Genomic DNA, 17,997 nt, shown 5'->3' on the forward strand with positions numbered 1-17,997 from the left:
GTTCAGTGAATACTGAGGGGTTTACACAGAAGACATTACATAACCGGAGAACGGATTAGGGAAATTAGGAATGCAGCAAGATAACACACAGCATAACATATATAAATCATAATTTGACGAAACACTAAATGACTTTAGACACCGGTTACCCACGAGTGGGTAAGGACCCTTAGCATATCAACTTTAGGAATAATACCCAATAACTAGAAAATTCCAATTTTGTACCGACAGAACAGGCATTTACAGCAATCCCCACTTAGATTATCACGATTATAAACCTGTTTTACCCAGCAACCTTGTTGGCTAACAGTACTGGTGGCGGCCGTTGTTAACCAATCAATAACATTTGGGGAACTTGCCTCTCGTTTGCCTTCCTAGTTATTACTTATCACCGGAGACGACGCGTCTGCATTCTTATTGGTTGCAAACACCCAGCAAACGCCTGTCACGTGACTCACCACACGCGACCTACATCTTTGAACAACATACACGGAAATTCGCATCTGTCGTATTATTACTTTTTATTGGTATATTCTTCTGGGTACGGATGTAAAATTACTGAAAATGAAGTGGACTATCTGGATATTTGTCGCGACTAGCCTTAGCGCTGTGTCTTCAGGTAAGTTGAAGGGCGCGAACTTGTATCAGAAAATATAAATAAAATGAAAGTGAAACTGTTTGTCTGTGACACCATGTTATAGTTTTCAAGAACTAAGCAAAACACTGTCCAAATACGTTTATTTGTTTTTATGAAACTTGTTTGATAGTTTCATATGTTCGGGGTTTATTTGATAGAAGGTCTCTCCGTAAGGATGCGATTTCTTTCATTTCCGTATGGACAAGTCGTTTGTTCTCCCACTCTCTTTCGGTTTGTTACGCAGAAAGTTGTTTGCATGTTATGTGAAGGTTTGAGAACGCTGATCATTGTTGTGATGTGGCCCAACTGTTGTCATAGAGTTTCTAACACTCGCCTTCAATATATCGCAGTGTTTAGGGTATTGTGAGATGACAGGCAGACCTCGAATCACTTTTTTGCATGCAATATGCATTGGGGTTTTCTGAGATTTAAGTGTCATCTGCATGAATGTAATATTAGTTTCCGTGAAAGTTGTTATTTCTTGTTTGAATTACTGTATATTGCATTGTGTATGACGTATGCTTCTTGTGGTATAAAGTTTTGTCCTGGAGGATTACCTTGGCCGCAGTTTGTCGTTTTCACCGTCATCGCCATCAATGATTACCTTAATTTTTTTTTTAATTGCTGACTTTTCCAGTCTCATATTTTTGCATTCAGAAAAGTGCAGTACTTAGAGATTTATATTCATTAGAAGTTTAAAAAATGTGTTTGCCATATCTGTGTATATTTTAACTATTGTCTTTTAACCTCTCTTTATTTGTAACGTTTATATCAGAATGCTAACAATGCACAGCAGGCACTAGAATCGTGCACAGTGGGTAGCCATTTCAGTGTTACCCACATGGATGCTTATATAGTAGACAATCGCTTAAATGTCCTGTACATTGAAAAATAACATGTACGGTAACAGCATTATATTACACACATTAATTCTTGCATTCAGCAAACATTTACTCTTACTTTTTATTTCAGGATTTATATTGGGAAATAGCCACATGCCTAATTAAATTAGGCATCTGACAGAAAAAAAAAAATGTTACAGACGAAATGTGAAGCCACAAGACATTACCAGGACAGAACAAGAGAAAATGCCACCATACCATCTCCCTTGTGTGTTTATACAAGTAATGAGAAATTCAACTATTACTCTTCATTTCAGTTGACTATTTACATAATATGCTCAATATAAAAATAATTTAGGATTTAATTTGTATAATGCCGTTGACAGAGCACTCCGTGCCAATGTGTTTTCCAGAACACACATGAATGACTACAGTATGCTATTCAAAACAACAAAATACGCCAGCGGTTGCATTGATTCTAAGCATTAATGCATTCTTGTATTTGGAGATAGTAACTATGTACTCTGAGTAATAAATACAATGACTACTGCCTCTCAGGTTATCTTAAGGCTTTAAAAAGATCAAGCAAATAAAGTTAACCGCTATTTCTTTCCCAGCAAACACCTGTCCATTCTGTGAATTCACGTTTTCTATTGCAGTACTGCAAGTGCCTGTAGCAAATGTTAACTGTAAAAATTAAAGTTTATATTTTAGAGCTCCTTTTACTAAGCACACTATTAAGATTTTATACAAAGTAGATATAAATGCATTTTAAAACCCAAACGTCCAGTTCTTCATTTTATAATTCTGCTTTTATTCCATTAGTGCTGAGGGAAATCACTGTAGCATTATTTTCTGACCTTAGGTATCCTTTTGTAATGAAGCCTGTTACAGAGGTTTCCACATTTACATAAAGACCTGGTAGTGTTACAGTAGTAATTAAGGTACATGAACACATCTGTGGCCTATGTAAGTGTAGTGTATGACATTTCAATTTTAATGTTTACAGTTTACCATAAATGAAGAATTTCCTCAGTCACATCATCCTGTCATAACATAATTCATAATGAAAAGTACAATATTCGTTATTCAAGGAATTTTTCAGTCAAGTACTGAATACATTATGCTGTTGATTACATTAGATATTGTTTTGAATGTTTTTATTTTTCTTCCAAATTTTACATTCGTGGAGGGTCAACCCCTGGAAGGGATACTGTTCTTTTCAGGGTACACTCAATTAGATACCCATGTTTGTCAAAATTGCAGTCAGTAGGTTAATGTGTACTGTATATATAAACGGTTGGTGGAAGCTAATTACCAAGTGATGAAAATGCAATCAGATTAATGTGCAAAATCCACAGCAAGGAGCATAACTGGAATACAAGCATTGTAAAATGTTGCAAAATGAATGTTTCACCAGTGAGAAAATGATTTACGTTTGTATTTGTATTCTTCGATATTGTTAACACTGTGCACCATAACTATTTTATTTTGTTAGCCTGTAATGGACAGACACCCCGTCCACTGATTTTTTTATGACTTGTGCACGATGTGGTAGTAGGCTCCATCCTCCCCGCGACTCTGCTCAGGATAAGCAGGTTTGTATGGAGTAAGGTCACTGTGAAAAATAACTCGTAATAATTTAAGTCAAATTTACATTTTACACGTGTCCGTTACGCTTGCGGTTTTGAAAATTACAGGTATAATTCTCAAGCGTTAACAAACTGTCAAAAATACGTCATTGGATGCACGAAGCATTCGATATCGTGGAAGAAACAATCGATTTTTGTTACTACGCATCTGTTAAAGGTAGAAAGATGGAATTACTTTTGATAGCGATAGTACATCATGCTTACCTCCCTTACAATGGTTTCAAAACGCAAAAAAACAAAACCAACGCAATATTTATATAAAAAAAAAAACAAAGACAACATTGGACTGCCAATCCTGCCAGCAACCCCCAAGTTTTCCCTGTAAGTTGGAGGACTTGCTTGCAGGACTGGATGTAGATCAAAGTGAGGGCATGAAATTAACAAATTAACATCGCCATCCAAGCGCTGCGTTTTAATCTTTACAAAACATCTTTGCCGAATGTCCAACTGTTTGTTATAAGTGTACAGAAGAGCGAGATGTTGCGGAACGCTTCCCACCTTTGGGGTTTCGGCACTCTTAGGTCATAGATTTGGGGGTTGGGTGAGAAGAACGGAATTATGACCCCACGTCTTTCCTCAAGGAGGATGTGAATATATACAACACTACAAATCAGACTTAAAGATTGGGGGCTTTTGCACCCTCGTGACGGCACTGAGTTTTTTTTTAACGCTCGCGATTTTGCTGTGGAAGCACCGAGTCAGATTAAGAACAGTTTGGAGAATAATGGAGGAATATTTTGGACAAAAATAAATCAGCAAGATAAATCAAAGAACTGTGAAATATGGCAATAAATACATAATAACACTGAATATTGGAGATTGCATGACCTCCCGGTGTCTGCGGAGGTTTCCTCCCATAGTCCAAAGACATGCGGGTTGTATGTGTTCGCGTGTTCACCCTGTGATGGACTGACGCCCTGTGCTAGCTGGGATAGCTCAAGCAGAACCCCATGACCCTATTTAGGACTAGGCGGGTTTGGAAATGACTGACTGACATAATGGAATGAAGACAAAAGGTATAATTTGTCACCCATTTAATCATTTATACTTGCATTTCATGTTGTTACTATTTATTTATTGTCACATGTCACAATAATTTTATTTATTTTCATGTATTTATTTGCATATTTATCCATTCATCTTACCAGTGGGTAGCGCTGCTGCCTCACAGTTAGGAGACCCGGGTTCGCTTCCCGGGTCCTCCCTGCGTGGAGTTTACATGTTCTCCCCGTGTTTGAGTGGGTTTCCTCCGGGTGCTCCGGTTTCCTCCCACAGTCCAAAGACATGCAGGTTAGGTGCATTGGTGATTCTAAATTGTCCATAGTGAGTGCTTGGTGTGTGTGTGCATGCCCTGCAGTGGGCCCAGGGTTTGTTTCCTGCCTTGCGCCCTGTGTTGGCTGGGATTGGCTCCAGCAGACCCCCGTGACCCTGTAGTTAGGATGTAGCGGGTTGGATAATGGATGGATGGGAAAATCATTGGCAAAATACTCAAAAACTAAAAAATAAAATATATTTAAAAAAATATAAGTAAAATGATTTTACTCACTGTAGTTATAAATATACTAAAAAGCAAAATATACATTTTTCTTTAACCACAATATTTGTGGTTATATGTGATTAAATAAAATCGTGAGGCGCACATAAATTAATTAATTCAATCAATTAATAGAATAGCTACTTTCATTATACAATATAAAAAAAACAACATTGTAATTCCCCACCATGCTAAGCAAGTTTCAAAAACTGTTTGAATTAATTAATTTATGTGCGCCCCACGATTTTATTTAGTCACATAAAACCACAAAAATTGTGGTTAAAAAAATATTTTTTTTTTTGCTTTTTAGTGCATTTATAACTAAAGTAAAATCATTTTACTTAAAAAAAAAATGTATATATATTTTTTATTATTATTTGGACTGTATGAGGCATTTATGTATGTTACATAGGGATCATTTAGTGTCCATTTTTAAATGAGTTTTTTTTACAGTTTTCATTCTCCGTTACTTACTAATGAGCAATGGTGGACACTAAAGTAGTTGAAGCATTTCTGCTGCAGTGTTTTTAAGCTGGTAGGAACAGCTGGTGACTCCATGTGACTGCAAGTTTGAGTTTGGGAACCACTGCTATATCTTACAATAATTTAATAGTTGATTAATTGAAATAGAATTCTAATCATGCAGCTACCAAAAAACTGTCAAAACACAGACTGCTGTCCTGTTTATATCTGTACCCCTAAAATTCTGTCATCATTATCATTAGACTAAACTATATATCAGTTGAGGACCAGTATTTGGCTAAGCTACTAGCTTAGCATGCATTACTTTTATTAAAAATAAAATATTGATAAACAGTTTACAAAGGTTGTCTTATTTATAGATCCATTCATTAAAATATTTCAAAGTTTTTAGTGTTAGTGTTTTTCAGTTTTGGAATCTAGTATGATGAAAAAACTAAATGAGGTTGATCATTTTTGAATTTTGAGATAATACGTGGATTTTACATGTTTTGTGTTATTTACATTTTTACCGACATTTCTTGTTTTAAATCAACATTATTGTGAGTCTATGGAAATACAACAATTACTCATGAAATATGCTTGCATATTGAAATAATTAATTGATATTGGCATCTGAAACGCTGCGTAAATGTAAATCTACATGCATTTATTTGTTTTAAACTATTTTTTTTATCATTAATTGTGCTACAGTATTACTCTTTAGATATTCCTGTAATGTGTTTTACTGGTATTTTTTACATTGTACTTATTAGTTATCCATAATTCTTGTGGTGTAATTATGAATTTTACTTATGCTGTGCTTGTTTCTTATCAGTCTTGTAGTATGTGATGCACACAGAAATAATAAACGCAGCCTTTTTCTTTTGCACAAAACCATCAACAGTTTTATCAATATGTTCATCTGCAGAGCTGAGCGTTCAGCCACTAGAATTGCTGAACTTGTTGAATGTTAGTGAGTTATAGTGGAACATACATAGTTTTTGACTCTTGTTTTAAGTGCGCTGCACACCCTTTTCAAAGTTTCATTTGGTAACGGTAATGATCTTTTATGTCAGTACTACTACAAGTAACAGATACAGCTTTGGTTTGTGTATGTGCTTTTGACACATCGCTCATCAGATGTTCACAGTTGAAAAACAGGAAAAAAAACACCTGTTTTCTTTACTTGCTGTTGTCTTTCTCTCCTTGTTTCATTTTTCATTTTCTGATGCATATTGACATCTCATGTTGCGCCTTCTGTGTAATGAGATAAGAACTTTTCTAAGCAATGGTGTAAGGCAGGGCAAGCAGCCGTGTCCACTGGCTCAACAATATCTTTGTATTCCTGAATCGCCCACCACAGGCTGACCAAGATTTTCCCAGTCAGAATTAACTTTAGTATTGTGAATACATCTGACATCTGCAAAACAAGGATATGTGAGTCTGAAAGCCTGAATTCTGTTTTTAAAATCACCGAAAGTACAAACCTATCAGTAATGTGGAAGAGCAGCCAACTCTGACATCTGTTCAGCTTTAAAACGCAAGCAGAGTGGCATGCATCTATCTACCTGAGACTGTAACATCTTTGTCATTGTGTTAAAGCACTGACATTCTTTAAGGCATAGCATCTTATTTTCATTTTTTTCATTTTTTTTTCTTTTGGATCATTAGCAGTTTTTGTTCTTACAATTTAGTATCTGTGATGTGCTGTGCAAATAAACACAGTTGAAGACTGAAGAGACATTTCAATTGTTTCTGTATATTACATTTACATCAGCAATCAATATATGAAACATTAAAGAGAGACTTTAGAAAAAACAAACCTGTCATCCAAGGCCGTGTTAAAGTCCATGGGAATTGAGTCTGACACCCTTGTTTTATAGGATTTTACTGGTTCATTTTGATGTTCACACTGCTAACAACTTCTCAGTGAGTACCAGATTTGAAAGAAGTGAAATATTTAGTTGTGTCTGCTTCTTAAGGTTCATCATCAAAATGTGTCAATCATCAATTCAGTAGTCTGTGGATTTGGAAATTATATACAGTATGCTGAATGGCCAGTAATCTAGCCCCAAGAACAGTTCGGGTCAAGGACTCTATGAGGGCCTGTGTGTGTTCCACACTTATGTGGCCAAGTCTGACATGATTGTGGCCTAAAGTGTTTGGAGCCTGTTCTACTAATGGTGCAATCGAGAGAGTGTTTTTTTCTTGAAACCTGTAAGCTTGACCTCCCCATCAATTATTTCTGCCTGCTTTATGCTAAAAGTATTGAAATAGCAACAAACAAAGTAAAATTAGAATAAAGCCACTTCTTTCCTTTAAAAAAAAAACATTTAAGGGCACCCTTCAATAACCCTAGGCTAATGTATATTATACATCGATTTTCATGATTCAACCCACTCTACGGTCAGTCAATGTTTCTGTCCTGCCACGTTATGACATTGATCACCTGATATGTTTATAGTAGTGCTGGGCGGTATACCGGTTCATACAAAAAACGTTTTTAATTTTTGTTATGATATGGATTTGTTTTATACCGGAACACCGGTTTAAATAGCCTAAACAACGTTCGGAACGTGGCGCAGTGGGAAACTGTTTAAGGGGGGACCATTTTCACTGCTACACCGCAAAACAGGAATGCCGCAGAGTACATGCGTTAGTGGAGGTTGTGAGAGAGAACATTCCTAAACGGAAGCTGTAGCAGACAATAAAGTTGAACATGATGACACCAGAAGAACCTTTTAACCAAAAAATATGCCGTGTCTGTTGTCTGAAGATACTTTGGTTTTAAAAGTTCAGATACGGACCATTATGTTCCAATGTGTGAATACTGTTTCTATAGTACTGGACTACTGGATAATACTGCAAGCCAAGTTGTACTTGTTTTATTTTTTTTCAATACTGTGTAATGTACCTGGTTACTGTGTAATAGTGTGAGATGCCGGTTCCCTACAGACTCCCTCTTCCCACATGGGAATCTGTTGAACCAACACCGTTGATAGTTATGACCGAGATGAGCTGAGAAATCTCATTGAAGTCGGGGTGGTGGAAAGTGCTCAAATGCTTTTGTTAAAAACAGTCAAAAGTAAAACAAAGTGTCCATTGTGCAGTGTTCAGAATAAAACAGTACCCAAATAAATAGCAAATCCATAAAACCAGTGAAACGTGGGGATAAAATCCATAATAAATAAATCCGTTAAAATAGAGGTTAAAATGCAGTCTCTCCAATCGCAGCACACCACCATCTGTCTCCAAGTGCTCACCCTTTACAGGCGTTGCTGGCGGAGCCTGTATTGGCTGACGCCACAATGCGCAGTCAGACCGTCCGAGATTGGCACACCTCCCGTGTTCCTTCGCGCTCACTCAGACACTCCTCGTATCCATTGGGTGGTCTTACATTTCGTTTGCCCCACTTTACACGCTTAGTTAGTGGGATGAACCAGCCCCTAGATCGCCTTAGCCTGCACTCGCTCACGGAGCCCCAGCTTGTGCTGCCTTCACCTTCCTGGTGTCTGGATCATCTCCCATGACTGCCTTTTCCCTTCTTTAACCTCCTTGTGTTCTATCTTTTCTTTTTTGCTTTCCCCTATCCTGCCGGCTCATAAATATACATCTCCGTCGGCGCAGCGCCTTATTCACATGCCGCAGTAAGCTGATGAATCAATAGAGAACAATCGGGTGCGACTCGCCCCAATCATCTCATCAACTCCCAGCAGTCGTGCAATCGCGCCCACGGAGACGGACATGGCGAACTGGATTTAAAAACAGACCTTTTTTTTTTATATATAAGCCGCAGACCCACTATGCTACAAATAGCATTATAACTGCAAGTTGCAGTTTTATTATTTATGTATGTAGCTTAGCTTGAAGCAAGGTCCATATTAATGCAATTTGCCTTAATGACGGTTCAGTTGGTAAAGATGTCATCACCAAGTTGCACTTGTTTTATTTTATTTTATTTTGGTGAATACTGTGTAAGGTACCTGGGCTTGAAGTTTTGAAGTAATAGTATTATTACTGGAAGTTGCACTATTATTTTTTTATTGTTAATATTTATTAGTTTAAATATTATGCAGTTTAATGATGGTAAAGTTGTTAAAAAATGTCACTTTAACATGTCAGTGGACAGAGATTGTTAACATTAACAGAAAGTGTAGTTGGTTTACAAAAAATATTTACTATTTATTCCTTTTCTAAGACCTGTTCAGTGCAATACAACTTTTGACAAGCACCTCTGGATATTTTACTAAGTCTAAATGTCTCTTTGGATGGTTGACAATATGTTGTCAAAATTATAGTTTAAGTTTTTGCAAAATTTGTTCAATAAAAAGGTTCTATATTTTGACTGCATCTGTCATGCAATGTGATTCCTTCTCTTCATTAGTGTCACCCCCTTGAAAACTATCACTTTATGGGGCCATGCAAACCTGTATTAATACTTGTGTGCACATTAAAATGTTTTTTGTTTGTACAATATACAATGCTCATTACAGTGGAATAGGTTATTCTTAGCCAGTCTACTGAAGTAATTGCAGGGGAAAATGTGGTTAACATCCATTTATGCATGGGGAAAAAAATACCGTTGAATACCGTGAAACCGGTGTAATTTAGAAAAATACCGTGATAAAGAATTTTGGTCATACCGCCCACCCCTAGTTTATAGGGTCAGTATTGTGACATGTGGAGAGTACCATGAAATCCTTACTTCCTTGTATTAGTGAACATACTGCCTGTTGCCTGAAGAAAAAAAAAATGTAGAATTTGCTGTATCTCCTCTGGGCTTGAATCATAAGGCCATGTCCCATTTGACAATAGTTCCACTGATTTTCAGCATAGCCTTCAGTTACATAATCCTAGTGAATAGGTGGCAGTTGGCAGTGTGCCGCCATGAAGCCAGTTGCATAATGTGTCATGCACAGCAACTCACTACAAGTAGCCCATGAAGTTTTTGATGTTGTCTTTAGTCATAGAGGTGGGCTCTGTATACATAAGAGTAGACAACCAATGAATGCTCATCTGGAAGTGCGGGACATGTAATTCAGCAATGAGGAATAAAGGTGTTTTGGACCTCACAAACAGAAGAGAAGCTTGTCTGTTTGATGTGTCTTGTTTGATGTACAACAACAAAATGGAAAATGGGGGGAAAAAAGAAAAAAAGTGCCGAAATTATAGTCAGACTTGACATGCACGTTAACCCTTTGCACAGCACAGACTTCATCAAGGAAGCATTTTAATGGCTGTCACAAAAAGAGGTGAGCCTGACTGCGCTGGATGGTTTGTAAGCAACTGATAAATGTGACATTACCAGTGATTCCCAGTCATGTAAATTGGTCAGGCAAGGAGACCAGCAATAGCAGTCAACAAGTCTGAAATACTCAACGACTAGGAAGTTGCATAATGTGGCATCGGCTTTAGAGAAGTTCTGTGGAAAGAGTAAAGAATGTCAAAATGAAAAATGTGTCAACCTTTAATCCGTTACTAAGCCCATTTAATCTGTGTGATGATCATGGGGCCAATGTTATATAATATGCAGAAAACACAGTGACTATCACTTAAAATAAAATTAAACGGATGCCATGTGTCCAAACATATGCTTCAGTATTTGTCAGTGGCTATAATAAAGTTTTTTTTAATAAAAAAAAAATGATTTGAAAATTAAACTAAAGAAGCAGGAATTTCTTGTGAATGTCCTTTGTCTAGCTACATGTCTTTTTTTTGTTTTTCTTTGTTTTCAGGCTGAGATGAGTTGTTTAGACTTGTTGATCATATTCAGCTGTCAGTCAAGTCTCGTCTATGCTAAGGCAACATTATATCATGACATGCTGTTTCCAATAGCTAACATGAAAGAGATCACAGTATAAATTCATTAGCACACCTCATTCCCCTCCATCAGCCCAGGAGAAAGAAAAAAGTAGTTTACCTTCAGCAGGTATTACAACCACTTGAAATGCCTTCTGAATTGTGTGCATGTAATAATCTTCAAACCTTTTAATGAAAACAATGTTTTGACATTATAATATACTGAGTTTTTAACATCTTTGTAACAGTTGTCTACACACTGATTTATTACGTGGACTGAAAAAGCCAATTATTGCACTTTTATATCTTACCCATTAAGTCTTCAATCCTAACTAAAATACCACCCCAAGTTTATTATTTGCTAACTTTTAACTATATACCTCTTCACAGTGTTTGTATCCCAGTAAACTAGAGGCAGTATGGTGATGCAGTGGTTATGACTGCTGCCTCAGTGGTCCATAATAATTCTGCACTTTCTCCTTGTGTGTACATATTTTTGGGTACTTTGGTTTTCCTCCCACATCCTTTACAATATGTGTGTCAGTTTATTTGACAATTCATATTTTCCCTGTGTGATTTTAAGTATGATTGTGTGAATAAGTCCACTGATGGACTGGCATCCTGTCTAGTGCTGGTTCTTTGTTTTCATTCAGTATACCATCAAGATAGGTTCCTCTGAAACCTTGAATTGAATTAATTGGGTATGAATATTATGATATGTGCAATAACAAAAGTGTGATGGGATGCGGCACGGTGGCACAGTGGTAGCGCTGCTGCCTCACAGTTAGGAGACCCGGGTTCGCTTCCCGGGTCCTCCCTGCGTGGAGTTTGCATGTTCTCCCGTGTCGCGTGGGTTTCCTCCGGCGCCCGGTTTCCTCCCACAATCCAAAGACATGCAGGTTAGGTGGATTGGCAATTCTAAATTGGCCCTAGTGTGTGCTTGGTGTGTGGGTGTGTTTGTGTGTGTCCTGCGGTGGGTTGGTACCCTGCCCAGGATTGGTTCCTGCCTTGTGCCCTGTGTTGGCTGGGATTGGCTCCAGCAGACCCCCGTCTGGATGGATGGATGGTGATGGGATGCCTCCCTGATAAGTGGTTGTGTAAAGCACCCAGCAGATTTTCACAGATTGAAATTAGTTTCCCACAGATAATCTCTGGATAAAAGAGAGAGATGTGCTTTCCACTGTCTATGGGTTGGAGTAATTCATCCAATTCTTCTCCAAATCACTATGTCAAAGCACTCTCCTTCTCACCCTCTATTTCACCCCCTGTCTTCAGGCCCTGGCCTCTCTTCTTTCCACCACTCAAGAGCTTGCCCTACTCATTTTCAGCTATGCAGTCAAATTGCCTCCATGGCAGACTTCAACACCATTCTGAAGTCATTTCTGATCAAGCCCCAAAATCACTTCTAGGATCAGGAATGTCCTTTGATTTACTCCTTCATCATCAGCTCCCTCTACCAGCTTCTGTTGTCCTCCAAGTTTTTCATTTGTGGTGTCATCTGAATATGGACAGCTCTCAAACTGACCCTTCCTAACAGAATGTTTAGAACAATGTAACAATTACATGATTACTGGGTTTAATCCCCATATTTAACCTTACCTTAACTTAAGTAACATTCTTGCTTTTGTAATAGGTTCACTTAGCCAATAAAAGGTGTCATTTTGCTTGACAAAACTATATTAGAAACAAAACTCTACTGTTTTGCTCATCATTAGTGATAATACTGTCGCCTTTTCCTCTTCAGACTAAGCCATTTAGAGAATGGCTTTTCTTCTGCAGGTTATGGCAAAGCAGCCATGCCTAACGGAGGACTATAAGTCTATTTCCCAAGTAAGGGTAGAGTTGATTCTGAATTTTACTAATGAATCAGTACAGTAAAATTCCTTTCCAGGGTGGTAAAGTGGGAATGAAATACACAAATGTAACTTTGGATTTATCAGTCGATTTCCTTCCTTTTCCTCACTAGGAACTCTGATTAAAATAAATAAATTGTAGGCTCCTATGTCAGTTTGCTAGATTTGACCCCCTGGATATGGAAAAGATTTTACAAAAAAGATAGAACTTTAGAGAAGAATTGATTTTCATTTTAAAACAGCCATGTGCTCTATTTTAACTGTTTAAATGACTTCATGTCAGTCATTCTCCAACCCGTGACTTTCTTTTTTTAAAACATGCTTTTTCTTTTTATTGATTTTATTGAAATCACACAACATTCCATACAAATAGATCAATTTTTACAAAAATAGGATTGAAAACAAATCAACCCCCACCCCTGAGAAAGAGAGCATGGCCGGCAGAACATGCTTATTCCTAACTTTGTTTTTAAAAATTTATATTGAATTCTGGTTCTGTTTGGGTGTCTTGAGTTTTATGCATGCCCCTGTCCCCCCTCTCCCCATTCATTCTTCAAGAGCCCTGTCTTCAAATCAAAAGCTTAGTCCAGTGTCAGTGCCTTTCCTGTTTCCTGTTCATGTTCTTCTGAGTTCCCAGAGGTATTTATCTAACAATATTTTAGCAAAAAATGCCTGTGTTTTGTACGTTGCCATCATGTGACTGGATGACTTGAATTGGATTATGCAACATGAGTAATGAAAGATTTTTTCATGGATGTGTTAAAAGGATAAGTTTTGTATTTTTCAAGTCAGTTATTTCTTGGTATTTGAGCATTTTCTATGCAAAATTGTGTTCAAAACTTAAATATTTTCTATAAATTTAAAAATATCTTGCCCGCACTGGTCCTTTACAATGCAACTTTGACTTGAAAAATACTAAACTTATGATTTAATATTGTTTGCTGTTGTACATTGTTGGTCTGCATAGGTGCTAGTTCTATTACAAAATTTATCTCCATTATCCATGAAATCATGTGATTAAAATGGATAAGTGGTATATTACAATATATATCTATTTTTTGTTTACATGTTACAGATTTCCCGCAGAATCCAGATGTGAAGTTTACTGGTAAGTGCTTTATATGTACATTTATTGATTACATAAAAGTAAAATAAAGGCACAAAAATGGTACAGTTGGACACAAAACACAACAATCATGTTTATGATTGTGTTGATGACTACAAAATTTTAGGATGTTGTAGTACACTTGTGAATTTCATTAGGTAAAAGAGATTAATGTTCAGTTTTATTTTTAAAATTTAAAAAAGGTTTTGACTTGATTTCAGTTTTCTTAAAATACCAACCAATGTGACCTGGTGTGAGGTGGGGATATCTGAAAACAAGTGTTATTATTATTTAAGTCTTATTATAATGTAGACCCAACACTTGAAAATTATCTTTTTGTATAGCATGTTGTGTTTCAGATCTACCAACATTTTCTTGAAGTGGCAAACATATTACCCTTCCTACCACATACACTCACCTAAAGGATTATTAGGAACACCATACTAATACGGTGTTTGACCCCCTTTCGCCTTCAGAACTGCCTTAATTCTACGTGGCATTGATTCAACAAGGTGCTGAAAGCATTCTTTAGAAATGTTGACCCATATTGATGGGATAGCATCTTGCAGTTGATGGAGATTTGTGGGATGCACATCCAGGGCACGAAGCTCCCGTTCCACCACATCCCAAAGATGCTCAATTGGGTTGAGATCTGGTGACTGTGGGGGCCATTTTAGTACAGTGAACTCATTGTCATGTTCAAGAAACCAATTTGAAATGATTCGAGCTTTGTGACATGGTGCATTATCCTGCTGGAAGTAGCCATCAGAGGATGGGTACATGGTGGTCATGAAGGGATGGACATGGTCAGAAACAATGCTCAGGTAGCCCGTGGCATTTAAACGATGCCCAATTGGCACTAAGGGGCCTAAAGTGTGCCAAGAAAACATCCCCCACACCATTACACCACCACCACCAGCCTGCACAGTGGTAACAAGGCATGATGGATCCATGTTCTCATTCTGTTTACGCCAAATTCTGACTCTACCATTTGAATGTCTCAACAGAAATCGAGACTCATCAGACCAGGCAACATTTTTCCAGTCTTCAACTGTTCAATTTTGGTGAGATTGTGTAAATTGTAGCCTCTTTTTCCTATTCATAGTGGAGATGAGTGGTACCCAGTGGGGTCTTCTGCTGTTGTAGCCCATCCGCCTCAAGGTTGTGCGTGTTGTGGCTTCACAAATGCTTTGCTGCATACCTCGGTTGTAACGAGTGGTTATTTCAGTCAAAGTTGCTCTTCTATCAGCTTGAATCAGTCGGCCCATTTTCCTCTGACCTCTAGCATCAACAAGGCATTTTCGCCCACAGGACTGCCGCATACTGGATGTTTTTCCCTTTTCACACCATTCATTGTAAACCCTAGAAATGGTTGTGCATGAAAATCCCAGTAACTGAGCAGATTGTGAAATACTTAGACCGGCCCGTCTGGCACCAACAACCATGTCACGCTCAAAATTGCTTAAATCACCTTTCTTTCCCATTCTGACATTCAGTTTGGAGTTCAGGAGATTGTCTTGACCAGGACCACACCCCTAAATGCATTGAAGCAACTGCCATGTGATTGGTTGATTAGATAATTGCATTAATGAGAAATTGAACAGGTGTTCCTAATAATCCTTTAGGTGAGTGTATATTAAATGAATGAATTCACAAATGGTAGTGTATTTTCCAGAAGCATTCAGTGAAACAGCTGGCTAATCCTTTAGACTTCTTTCCCTACACTACTTACTAAAGAGTCTGAATTGATATTACATTAATTTGGTAATGAGGGTAGCCATACTGTATGTACCAAACTGCAGAATAAATGCAAGTTGTTTATCATTGCATAACAAGGATTAAAAAAAAGAAATGTAAAATTTTGTTTATTATTACATACAGTTAAAAAAAAATGTGTTGTTCGCATATTGAGGGGGGAAACATGTCAGAAAGCAGGAATAGAGGAGGACAGTAAAGAGAGTGGAAATAAGGGTAGGAACTTTGAATGTTGGCAGTGTGACTGGTAAGGGGAGAGAGTCAGCCGATATGATGGACAAAAGAAAGGTTGATATATTGTGCATGCAAGAGACTGAATGGAAGGTTGAGTAAGGCCATGTGGGTCGGAGGTGAATTCAAATTGTTCTGTTGTAGTGTGGGTGGGAGGAGAAATAGGGTTGGGGTTCTTCTGAAGGAACAGTATGTCAAGATTGTTTTGGAGGTGAAAAGAGTGTCAGACAGAGTAATGATTATGAAGCTGGAAATTGGTGGTGTGATGATGAATGTTGTTAGTGCATATGCCCCGCATGTTGGGTGTTCGATGGATGAGAAGGAAGATTTCTGAAGTGAGTTGGATGAAGTGATGGACAGTGTACCTGAGGAATAGAAAGTGGTGATTGGAGCGGATTTCAGTGGACCTGTTTGTGAAGGGAACAGTGAAGACGAGGAAGTAATGGTAGGTATGGTGTCAAGGAGTGCAATGAAGAAGTTCAGATGATAGTGGATTTTACAAAAAGAATGGACATGGCTGTGGTGAATATGTATTTTAAGAAGAGGGAAGACCATAGGGTGACATACAAGAGTGGAGGAAGATGAACACAGGTAGATTACATCCTATGCAGAAGAGTCAATCTGAAGGAGATTAAAGACTGCAAAGTGGTGGTAGGGGAAAGTGTAGTTAGGCAGCATAGGATGGTGGTCTGTAGGATGATGTTGGAGATCAAGAAGAGGAGGAGAGTGAGGGCAGAGCCAAGAATCAAATGGTGGAAGTTGAAAAAGGAAGACTGCAAGATTGAGTTTAGGGAGGAGATAAGACAGGCACTGGGTTGCAGTGAAGAGTTACCAGTCAGTTGGGCAACTACAGCAGAAGTAGTAATGGTAACAACAAGAAGGGTGCTTTGTGTGACATCTGGACAGCGGAAGGAGGAAAATGAAACCTGTTGGTGGAACGGGGAAGTACAGGAGAGTTTACAGAGGAAGAGGATGGCAAAGAAGAAGTGGGATAGTCAGAGAGATTCAGAAAGTAGTCAAGAGTACAAGGAGATAAGGTGTAAGATGAAGAGACAGGTGGCGAAGGCTAAAGAAAAGGCATATGATGAGTTGTATGAGAGGTTGGACTCTAAGGGGGGAGAAAAGGACCTGTACTGATTGGCAGGTTAGGGTGATAAAGGATAAAGATGGAAACATACTCATAAGCAAGGAGGGTGTCTTGAGCAGATGGAAAGAGTACTTTGGGAGGCTGATGAATGAAGAGAATGAGAAAGAGAAGGTTGGATGCTGTGGATATAGTTCATCAGGAAGTGGAACGGATTAGCAAGGATGAAGTAAGGACAGCTATGAAGAGGATGAAGAATGGAAATGCCACTGGTCCATGTGGCATACCTGTGGAAGCATGGAACTGTTTAGGAGAGATGACAGTGGAGTTTTTAACCAGATGCTTTAATGGAATCTTGGAAAGTGAGAGGATGCCTGAGGAGTGGAGAAGAAGTGTACTGGTACCAATTTTTAACAATAAGGGGGATGTGCAGAGCTGCAGTAAGTACAGGGGGATAAAATTGATGAGCCACAGCATGAACTTGGGAAAGAGTAGTGTAAGCTAGGTTAAGAAGGGAGGTGATGATTAGTGAGCAGCAGTATGGATTCTTGCCAAGAAAGAGCACCACAGATGTGATGTTTGCTCTGAGGGTGTTGATGGAGAAGTATAAAGAAGGCCAGAAGGAATTGCATTGTGTCTTTGTGGACCTGGACACAGCATATGACAGGGTGCCTCAAGATGAGTTGTGGTATTGTATGAGGTAGTCGGGAGTGGCAGAGAAGTACGTAAGAGTTGTACAGGATATGTACAAGGGAACTGTGATAGTGGTGAGGTCTGCGGTAGGAGTGGCGGATGCATTCAGCGTGGAGGTGGGATTACCTCAGGGATTGGCTCTGAGCCCTTACTTATTTGCAAAGGTGATCATGTTGAAAGACAAGATTAGACAGGAGGGAGTCCCCGTGAACTATGATATTTGCTGATGACATTGTGATCTGTAGCGAGAGTAGGGAGAGTTGAGGAGACCCTGGAGAGGTGGAGATACGCTCTAGAGAAGAGAGGAATTAAAGTCAGTAGAGACAAGACAGAATAAATGTATGTAAATG

General features: G+C 38.3%; 1 protein-coding gene across 3 annotated transcripts in view; it reads left to right on the plus strand.

The window, feature by feature from the left end:
- Positions 1-436: 436 nt before the first annotated feature.
- Positions 437-17,997, plus strand: part of LOC120539072 (class I histocompatibility antigen, F10 alpha chain-like) — a 50,050-nt gene continuing 32,489 nt past the window's right edge. For all 3 annotated transcript variants that reach the window (XM_039768800.1, XM_039768801.1, XM_039768802.1), the window contains exons 1-2: positions 437-619; positions 13,855-13,887. In XM_039768800.1, coding sequence (XP_039624734.1) covers positions 565-619; positions 13,855-13,887 — 88 coding nt within the window. In that variant the 5' untranslated portion in view covers positions 437-564. The remainder of the gene's footprint in view (positions 620-13,854; positions 13,888-17,997) is intronic.

This window comes from Polypterus senegalus, chromosome 11 (genome assembly GCF_016835505.1).
Source record: "Polypterus senegalus isolate Bchr_013 chromosome 11, ASM1683550v1, whole genome shotgun sequence".
In the NCBI taxonomy this organism is placed as follows: Eukaryota; Metazoa; Chordata; class Cladistia; order Polypteriformes; family Polypteridae; genus Polypterus; species Polypterus senegalus.